The sequence below is a fragment of the Hipposideros armiger genome, unplaced genomic scaffold (genome assembly GCF_001890085.2).
Source record: "Hipposideros armiger isolate ML-2016 unplaced genomic scaffold, ASM189008v1 scaffold_770, whole genome shotgun sequence".
NCBI classification, from domain to species: Eukaryota; Metazoa; Chordata; class Mammalia; order Chiroptera; family Hipposideridae; genus Hipposideros; species Hipposideros armiger.
Window position 1 is genome coordinate 1 of NW_017732120.1, and position 11,244 is coordinate 11,244.

General features: G+C 35.5%; 1 protein-coding gene across 1 annotated transcript in view; it reads left to right on the plus strand.

Annotated features, from left to right (window-relative positions):
- Window positions 1-1,264: 1,264 nt before the first annotated feature.
- CSMD3 (CUB and Sushi multiple domains 3) overlaps window positions 1,265-11,244 on the plus strand; it is a gene marked incomplete at its 5' end in the record, with an annotated part of 280,868 nt that continues 270,888 nt past the window's right edge. Inside the window, 2 exons of the mRNA XM_019628256.1 lie at window positions 1,265-1,456; window positions 10,515-10,653. Of these exons, the coding sequence (XP_019483801.1) occupies window positions 1,265-1,456; window positions 10,515-10,653 (331 nt within the window). The remainder of the gene's footprint in view (window positions 1,457-10,514; window positions 10,654-11,244) is intronic.

An 11,244-nucleotide genomic window follows, 5' to 3' on the forward strand; every position in this document is an offset into this window, starting at 1 on the left:
CCAATCTTATTCAGATTTTACTAGTTTTACATATACTTATTTGTGTATTTGTGTTTATGTAGCTCAGTGTAGGTTTGTATGACCACAACCCCTGCAGTCAAGTTACAGTGCAGTTCCACCACAAGGATCCCTCACGTTACTCTTTTTAGCCAGTCACCTCCTTCCATCCCCTCCCCCTACAACCTCTGATAACCACTGCTCTGTTTTCCAACCTCATAATTTTGTCCCTTCAAGAAAGTTACATACGTAAAGTCAAACAGTATGTATGTACCCTTTTAAAACTGTATTTTTTCACCCAGCATAATTCCCTTCAGATTCATCCAAGTTGTCATATGTATCATTGTTTTGTATTTTTATGGCTGAGTAATATTCTTATGATGTGAACTTACCACAGTCAGTGTAATCATTCACCTTGTGAAAGGTATTTGTGTTCCTAGTTTTCAACTGTTACAAATAAAGCTACTATGAGCATCTGTGTTCAGGTTTTTATGTGAACGTAAGTTTCCATTTTTCTGGGGTGTGAAGAGTGCAACTATTGGGTTGCATGGTAAGCCCATGTTTAGTTTTGCAAGAAACTGCCATACTTCTTTCCAGAGTGGCTGTACCATCTAACATGATCACCAGCAATGTGTGAGTAATTTTGTTTTCTTCAGAATCTTGTCAGCATTTGGTGTTACCATATTTGTTTGTTTATTTACTTTTTTATTTTAGCCAATCTGATAGGTATGTATTGCTAGCTCATTTTGATTTTCATTTGCATTCCCCTAATGGCTAATGATGTTGAACACCTTTTCATGTGTCATCTGGTATCCTCTTCATTGAAACATTTTTTGCTTATTCTGTAATTGGATTGTTTTTTTTTCTTCTTTTTATGCAGCTGAGTTTTAAGAGTTATTTATGTATTCTAGATACAAGTTCTTTGTGGAATGCACCCAATGCCAACATGTTCTCCCAGTCTGCAGCTTTCTTTTTATCCTGGTCACAGTGTTTGTCTCAGAGCATCTACTATTTTTGAGTAAATCTATTATTTAGCTACTAAAATGTCATACCACTCCTTGAAATAAGTCAGCACATAAATTGTTTAACAAGAACAAAACAATTTTTAAAGTATTTATCGTGCAGGCATTTAAAATCACCCAAGTGTTTTTAAAGTTAATTTTCTAATAGCACATCAATATATGGAAGGTTCTAAACAGTAAGGTCTGGAATTCAGGATTGACTTTGGTACCATCAAGACTAAACATTTGTTTCTGTCTTTTGACAGGCTCTGTTGCCACTGCGTGTCGTGATCCAGGCGTTCCCATGAATGGAACTCGAAATGGGGATGGACGAGAACCTGGGGACACCGTTGTTTTTCAATGTGACCCAGGCTATGAGCTTCAAGGAGAGGAAAGAATAACCTGCATTCAGGTAGAAAATCGATACTTCTGGCAGCCCAGCCCACCAGTCTGTATAGGTATGAATTACAGAACAATTAAAATTTTATACAAGTATAAAAAAAATGGTTAAAAATGTGCATTGGTATCATTAATTAAGAACAATATTCTAGAATAGATACCTATAGGAGAGTCTAAGCTTTCAGAGGGTTATGAACCTCCAAAAAAGGTATAAAATTGTAAATGATCATTCTTTTTCAACTGAGGAGAATGTCCATACTTGCATTAAATTCTCAGTGGTTTTATGATCCTTTAAAAAGTTAAGAATCAAAGCTCTTGAAAAATCCCGATCTCCCCTTAGCTACTATATGAATGTAGTTTTCCACTGCTTTTAATATTTGTAGACGATGCGGACTCTACATATGAAATGGGCCATATTGACCTTTCCTCGACCATGGTTCTTTCTTCTAAGAAAGACAATTTTATCAAAACTTGTATTTGAGTTTCAAAGCTTTGACATTTTGTTCAATTCATGTACACTAAAAGAATATCAGTTCTTATTTTGATGATCTAAGGATTTGCAGCAGCTTGCTTCATACTTCCAGCAGACTGCCTTTAGTCTCCATGCTCTGTTCTTGAATCCCTTACTTAGACTCTAGAAAATTAAAATACATATTATTTCTTTTTAGATCTGAGAAAAAGTTAGAGAGAGGTACCACCTTTGGAATGAACCAGTGAGAAAACCTGCTATATAATCTTTTTTAAAATTTCATTATTAAATTTTTTATATTAAACTAGTTTTGCTTCAGTGCATTAGAATTGGTGTCGTCTTGAATTTGTAATGCATTTTGTCCAAAGTATGTTGTCTCTCCTCAAAATTTTATTCCTTTACATATTCTCTATCTTACTACACTGTAAGCAACTGGATAGAAGATTCCATTGCTTGTTCATCGTTGTGTTACTTATAGTATTTAGCACAAGCAAAATTAGCACATTTAGGAGAGAAAGCCTTATTTTTGTTTACATATATCCAACTTATAAATACATTTTAAATAATCATTCATAGTGTTTTGTTTTATTTTTAACTTACCTGGTAATAAGAAAAGAGTGTTTAGTACCTCAGTCAGAAGGGAACACACTGAAAGACTCAATTATTTAGATATTTTTTTACCCTATCTTGTAACTTCTTATGCAAGAGTTGCAAACTCAAAATTTCTTAGTCATTCAGTGTATCCTAAGCATTGTTCTAAATATTGTGGATTTAACAGTAAAACATAACAGAGAAGTTCCTTGTTCTTATGAAGCTACTTTCTAGAGAAATGAGACTAAAAAAATCTGAATTTTCACACATTTTTTGTATTTTATATGTTACAATTTTAAAAACACTGTATACACACAAATAAAAAACAAAAAAAAACAAAACACACACACACACACACACACACACACACACACACACACACACACACATCCATCCAAAAGCTCAAACCAGCCAGCCAGCGAGCAGTCAATTCTAGACGTCTGTGGAAAATGTGGCAGATGACAAGGGAAAATCATATTAAAGAGACTTTATTTATTTTTTTGTAATTACAAAATAAGGACATAGCTTGATCCAGTTCAGATTTAGCTGAACCTCTCTTTATACTTCATTACTTCTGTTTACACTTCTTCATCTACCATTGCAAGATTCTAAATCATCAGTCAATTAATTTATATTTTACCATAAGTTAAGCTCATATAAGCAAAGAAAAAACACTGTTAAGAAACGTTTTCTAAGAGAAAAAAGACTGAAACAATGAAGTTTTCATTTGCTTGTTTACTACTCAGTTAACCTAAGAAAGTCCCATTAAATTAAAATGCCACATTCCAATTAATTGGAATTTGACTGAGTATCTCATAAAGCACATCTTTTTTAAAAGGGAAATGTTAGAACACCATAGACATGCTTGGAACTTCTTGCTTTATTTTGATTCTTAGACCTCGTTAAAGGGTGTTGCTTATTAGAATTACCAGAAGGGCTATATTATATCAAATGCTTTTATGCTTAGAATCCTAAAATATTAAACAGCTTTATACTGAAATTCTAGAAAATACTAAATTACAACACATAAAAAATTAAAGAGTTTTGTGATAGGCTGTTATAAAATTCCATTTGAAGACAAGACTTTAGCTAGAAAGTCCTAATTCTAGGGGAAAAAAAAATGTTGAACACTAAGTCATACTTAAATCGAGCAGGTTGGGGAAAGTTCTTATATGGATTATGGTGCTGTGTATTATTTTTTGGTAGGAAAAGATAGCTTGAGGAGAGGATATGCATTAGAGCTTCTCTGAGGAAGAAAATACCCTAAAAATAAAATGTCTGAAAAATTGCTAAGACTGCAGGAAACTTGACCTCTGAAACTGATAAGAAGGAACTCCATGATTGGAAACACTATGCGAAAGATTAAACCCTGAACTTTTTAGAGAAAACTCCGTAAGTCTATGTCTCAGACCCTGGAGCATAAAGCATTTTGCTTGTATGTAGAAGTAGTCAGCCTTATAGCAAGTATCAAACAGAAGGACGTCATATTTAAGAGAATTAATAGAATTCTTTCCAACAAAATTGACTGCATGAAAATACTTTGACATCGCCAGAAGGAAAATAGCAGTGCTCAGTGTGAAAGTAAATAACAAAGACATTAGTGTGCATAGGCTGCTGAGAGAGACAGTAAACAAATACAACTGATTGGAGTAAAAAAATTAAGAAGATTGTAAAATAGTTATCAACAGTTGCCTGTATAACTGCCTCAAAGTAATTATACTCAGAACAAATCAGTAATGTCAGAATTCCATAGAATCTAACTGAACCTTTAACCCATAAATCTATTTCACTTAAGGAGAGTCTTATTCTAAAGCTTTATGGTTAGATGCATAAAATAAATGTGTTTTCTAAATGGTATTTAAAGTTTAGTATATTTAAGGTAAAGATTTTTTTTTTTTGACTGAATGAGTGTTTGAGATATACAAACGTCAGATAATGTCTTTGTTGTCTTAATGGCTTTTGTAGATTTTCAGAACCAACTACAGTAATGAAATATAGTGGGTGTCAACCTAGGGAACATCCAAACCTGTAGAGAATGTTTGAGTTTATTTGGGACAAACTGACAACATATGCCAGGGAGCAAGATCTCAAATGCTCAGGAGAGTAACAGTTTTACAGCTTCTTAATACGCATTTGAAATTAAAGAGGGAATGTAAGGAAGATTACATGGGGGTGGGAAAAAAGTAAAGCGGGGGCAGGATTACAGGATAGTTAACAAGATGATGTGCTCTCTTGAGGATTAATACCCCTTTTCAGGGGTATCACTTTTGGCATTTCAACACATCTAGGTGTGTTAACCTAGATGAACAAGCACGATGGACAGCTTAAACCTTAAAACCTTCACTAGAGAAGTTATAGGCCTGGGGTGTGACTACCCACCATGACCTGCTGTATCGATAATTAATCTATATCGATAGCTGTGCACAGACTGAGTTCTATTTTGGGGTTCTATGCGCAAGACACACCACCACAAGCCACTTGGGGTAGATAAGAGGTTTATTATTAACAGGGAAAAAGCTAAGGAAAATAGAAAGTAAATAGTCGCAAGGGAAATAGAAAAATAGTTACATCATACCACCAGGGCCCCTTTATCCAATTCAGCACCAGAATCTGAGCATCACAGGCAGTTCAGCACCGGAATTAGAGCATCATGGGCATTTCTCAGAGTAATGACACAGTGGAATCTGTTGAGGAAGAGCTGCTGCTCATCCCTGCCTCCTGGGGCTTCTTAAGGGTTTTCTAACAAAAGCTGCTTAGAGCCAAATGGCGTATGTGTAAGCAATACATGGGACCAGCCCCTGATCTGGCCAGGAGCCGGGGCTAGCCCGTGGCACTGATTAGGACTAGTCCTTGGAGCTCAGCCCAGTCTCGAAGACCTTGAGCCAACTCCACATCTTGTTCCTTACATGCCTGGTGGGTAGCCAATCCTCCAGAGAGTAAGTGCATACCTAAGCCATGAATCCAATCATATGACCCCAGGCAGGCCTTTTTCCTTTTAAATTCTTATACACCTGCCCAGCTAGGAATTTCTGACCAGATCACCCTATGAGGTTAATTTCCATAGAACACCTTTTTCCATCCACACAGGAAAACCTTGATAAATAATTTAAAAAATAGAATTAAAAGAATTTTTAGAGCATTTTATATCCAAATAATAATATACTCATGGAAAATATCCACTAAGATACTTAAAAATACGTGTAATAGATTTTTCTATATCTTTTATGAGAAAGGATATACACACATAAAGATATATATGGATGTGTGCATATGTAAAATTTTTCTAACAATGAAAAAGACCAATGTTCCCTGTGAAAAATAAGGAAAACTGAAACAATGCTCTATCATGCTCCTCTAAATTACATAATCCCGCAACATTAGCACATGAGAAAAACCACGGAGAACATTTTGCTATCATTTCTGTCTTTTAAGCATATATATGTATATATTTGCTATTATTGCACATTTCTTTTTTTTCAAATTCTTGTAACTTTTCAAGTTCCAATAGCAAAATATGTTACTATTTTTATCAAAACTCATAGCTACAAATTAGATTTTATGTTCACGTGTAGTCATCTTGACTATCTTCATAACCAATACAAAGATCCACTAGCAATTCCACAAACACTTATGTAATGCATAGTATGTGCTGAATCCCAGGTACAAAATAAGATATAAGACACGGTCTTTATCTTATAGATTAGTGAAGAATGCAGACACTTTAATGGAATCTTTAAAAAAAATATGGTAAGAATAATAATGGAGATAGACAGAGGTGTCTATAGATACCAGAGTGGTTTTGAGAGAGTTTAAACAGATCTCAAGGCTGGAAATTCCCAGGAGAACTTCCTGGAGCCAAAGTGAACCTGGAAACATAAGAGTTATGTAAATGTAGAAAGAAAAGGACAGTTCAGGAAAAAGAAATAGCATGGGCAAAGGCATGAAAGTAACAGTAACTATAAGCAGTTTGATGGTATTGGCACGTACACGATGTGTCTAGAGTGGTGGTTGAATTAATTGGAAAGGTTGCAGGGGTCAGGTAACGAAGGCTGTGCTAGATTTGAGGTATGACCTTTTAGGCGATGTGAACTGCAGAATGATATGCATGGGCATAGTATGATTAGATGTTTTCCCTAGGGGAAAGACGAATTGGAGGAACCTGGAGGTGTGAGAAACAAGAAGCCATTGCAATAATTCTGGAAGCAGATAAAGTCAGATCTAGAAATATGGTGGTAGGCAAGGAAAGAGGAGATGGGTTGAAAAATATCTATGAGGACCTGTGAGTTAGTCTTGGTAGTTGCTTCTTGATGAATTAGATACAAGTATTCAGTGAAGAAAAGGGAAGAATCTTATGCTTCTAGCTTAGGAATATAGGTGATACCGCTAATCAAACAATTTAGGAATCCAAAAGAAGGAACACAATTGAGTTGAGGTTTGGAAATGTTGAATATTCTGTGTTTGATATACCTGTGGGCTCTCAGGTATAGAGATAACCAGTAAGCATTTGGGCATATGATTTAGAATTAAGCAGAGATCTGATGGAGAAAATAGGAAAAAGTCATTAGTGTATAAACAGAAAACAAATTCAAATAATAGATATGGTCAACAAGGAAGAATGTAATAGAGTGAAAATTAGAGACAACTAGGAAAGAAACTCAGGAAAATATCAAAATTGTAAGATGAAATTAAAGAAAAAACACTTGGCAATAAAAATTCTATGTGAAGACACTAGAACAGCGATTCTCAACCTTTCACAGGGGTCGCCTAAGACCATCGGAAAACACATATTTTCAATGGTCTTAGGAACCAAGACACCGCTCCTCTATCCGTCTTCAGGCCCACATGCAGATACGCCCACATACGAGTACCCGGCGACCCCTGTGAAAGGGTCATTCAACCCCCAAAGGGGTCTCGACCCACAGGTTGAAAACCACTGCACTAGAAGAAAATTAGAAGTGGAGTTCCAAAAACAAGGAGAATTAATTTAAAATGAAAGTCAACAGTTAAGAATGACTAGATATGAAGAAAAAGATAAAGGCAAAAAAGTCGCCATTATATTAGTCAATACAAAAGTCATTTCAGGATAAACTTAGATGCCTTTGTGTTGGCGTCAAGTAACTGAGGGAGCTATAGCAATGGCTGGAGAGAGAATGAGTTGAAAAAGACCAAAAAAAAAAAATCTAGATCCCTAAGCAAAAAAAAGGTTATTGTGACTCTCTAAACATAATTTTAAAAAAATAATAAGTTTTCTCAGCATGAATAGTTTGGTGTTTTTCTTTGAAATATAAAAAACTATTTTTCCCCATGGTGACCTGCTTTGCTAATTGTGTCAGGCAACTATAGGTAAATATTGCACATTAGGTGAAGAAAGAGGCAACAATACTAGACCCCCTTTTCAAAAGACTGAATTGTAAAATATAAAATATGAAATAAGTAAGGAGAGACTTTGATTAAAAAGTAAATATTGCAGGGTGGGGGCATGGAACAGGGACTACTGTGACAGGGAGAATATTGTGATCTTAAGATCTATAAGCACCCCTTAAGTGAAATAAATCAGACAGAGAAAGACAGACACCACGTGATTTCACTTCTATTTGGAATCTAAAGAACAAAATAAATGAACAAACAAAACAGAAACAAACTCATAGATAACAGAGAACATACTGGTAGTTGTCAGATGGAAGGGTTTTGGGGGATAGGTAAGAAAGATGAAGGGATTAAGAGGTACAAATCAGTAGTTACAAAACAGTCACCAGGATGTAAATTACAGCATAGGGAATATAGTTAATAATATTGTAATAACTACGCATGGTGCCAGGTGGGTACTAGAGTTATCAGGGGGAATCTCTTTGTAAATTATGTCTCATCACTGTGCTATATTCACCTGAAATTAATATAAAATAATATTGAATGTAAACTACAATTGAAACAAAAAAGCTCTACAAGCATCTGAAGAGTTAGGGAAAAGGGACTTTTTTTTTTTTAGAAAGGAGTACACAAGTCTAGAATAAACCAGGTTTGGAGCAGTGGGATGAAACGGTGGCAGGATGGGACAGAAGATCAGAGAATGTTGTCCTCTCAGTCCAGCCTGTCCTTAGCAGGGGTTGTGTGCTGGCTCAAGGCTGAGGGTGGGCCCAAGTTCAGGGGCATAAAGGAAGGAGAGAAGTTTAACCAAAGTTTGGTAACAGGCGTTTTATTCTGATTGATCAGTGAGGGCAAGCAGTTCAACTAACCATCTGAATCAAATAATGGGAATTTGCAGGGACTGTGTCTGGTCTTGTCATAGGAAACTCTTATCTCAGGCCTGATAAGACATATGGGGAGGGGTGGTTCCTCACCAGCAGCTCAGTTAACCAAACACAAAATAGTGAGGGGATTTCTTAAGCGTTGGGTAAAATTCAACATTTTTAGTTAAAAAAAAAAAATGAAAGGCAATAGGTCATAGAGAACTTTGTTTTATTTTTTAGGATGAAAGAGACTTGAGCATGTCTGTGGATAAAGGGGGAGAAGCCAGAGAGTAAAGGAGATAAATGAACAAAGATTATGGAGAAGAAAGAGGGATTATGTGACCAGATTGATGGTGTTATCCTGCTTAATAGGAGGGACTCTTTCTCCTGTGAATGTAGAAATATTCAGGAGGCATTGAAGTTTGACAAGGGAGGCCTACAGAAAGTGAGATATTTTATGTCTAATCGTTTGATAAGATACCACAAAAATGCACAGGGGATAAGTAAGCAGTAAGGGGATAAGGAAGGTGAATAAATTAAGTCTGAGCAAAGAGATATTCACTACAGAGTAGGCACTAAAGTCATCTGTTGTGACTGAGGCACTGAGGCAAAGATACAAAGGGACATGGAGAAAGGTAATCAAGGACATCCATAATTAAGATGGCAAATATTACCCAACTGTAATTATGATTTTGCATATCTAGACTCAGGCAAAGAACATAGATCTGCAATGTTGCCAGGACCAAAATTTTCCTCCTTCCCAAGCCAGTTTTATGCTGTCAAAAGAATTCAGTGTGCCTTGTAATTGAATGGCAAAATTTATCTGAGTAAACTATAATTTTTAAAGAAGAATGCTGATGGGCTGATTATGTGTAGGAGACATCATGAGATCATGAGCATCTCAATTTCTCTCTCTCTCTCTCTCTCTCTCTCTCTCTCTCTCTCTCTCTCTCTCTGTCTCTCTTGTATTTATAGTCCCACTCCACCACCAAGGACCTCCATATCTTAATTTCTCTATTTTTCTGAAGCTGCCAACTCTGTGTAATATATTTTTTTTCTGAAGATAAACTGTGTTTAACAGACCTCAATAATAATTCCCTAAAGAATCTATTCTCTGAATTTCACTCACAATTTGTTGAGCCTTTTAATTGGAACATTGTAGAAGCCTTTGTTTGGAGCTGACATAATTGTAATAACTTTCCATTTTTATTAGCAAGTTAGGCAACTAACTAGAATTTAGGAATAGCCTCACACTCAACGTAAGAGTATTTTATTGTAATGTGCTGTAGGTTCTCAGATAAGTATCTGTTTTTACCCATTAACTATAGCAAAGTCTCTTCCTCCATAAATACATTTTTTTTAAAAAGGTACCAGGGAGGATGAAAATGACCCAAATATCTCATATCCTATCATTCAACATATTATTTGATGTTTTGTTTTGCTTTGTTTTGTTTCTTACTTTTCTGGTAACCTTCAGATATATATATTTTTTAAACATGGAGAAATCATCTTTACCCCTGTTCTCAATGCTTTTCTTGTACATGAGAACAAACAAAAAACTAGTAATAGAAAGGGAGGTAAGTATATATGTAATTTTTTTCATGCCTTTTAAACTAGTAAAGGAGCTAAATTCAATATATCTATATACTCTGTATGTATTTAATATTTTAATGGTCTTTCTTGAAAGACAATGCAATATTCAAGCCTCGAATGCTATAAAAAGTCAGGTCTATACAAAACCTAAACTTTTTTAGAAAATTATTTTTCACAAATATGGATAGCTAATAAATTTTATTAATCACTTAATGGGTTTTCTTTGTTTGTTTAAAGCACCCTGTGGAGGCAATTTAACAGGATCTTCAGGCTTTATTCTTTCACCAAACTTCCCTCACCCATATCCCCACAGCAGGGACTGTGATTGGACCATCACTGTCAACACAGACTACGTAATCTCCTTGGCATTTATCAGGTGCGTGCCTAAACAATCTTTCTGTCATTTGCTTCAGCGTTTGCTTCGGCAAATTTTTACTTCTCTACGTGACATTTTTATTATTGTTTACTAATTTCAATACTAATACTTTGCAATCAGCAGTTTACAAAGTCTTGTATTAATATAATAGCTGAAAAGCCAGTGAAGTTCTGAAGGCTGGTGGATGAGCATCTTCACCAGATTTCAGTGTAGAAGAGACATGTTAACCATTCAGTAGTTTATAGACTCTCATAAAATGTGATCTCTTTATAACCTTCCCTCCCTCCCTGTATTGACCATACCCTGCTTCAAAAATTTCATTTTTCCTGAACTTCAAGATTAAAAGGTCGGTACTTCATAGATTTTTTTCTCCCATATGTGCACCACCCAACATCTTTTTGAAGCTTGTGAATATCCACATGTGCAGCGCCGCCACTGAGCTTATGCAGGTGGATAGTCTACTTACTACCTTTTCTGGTGGTCTCATTAAATCAAGCTGACAAAGAAGAATTTGATGGACCGTTTCTGAATTTCTCAGCAGAACTTGTCTCATGATAGAACTTTACATAGGAATGTTTTTAAATTCACATT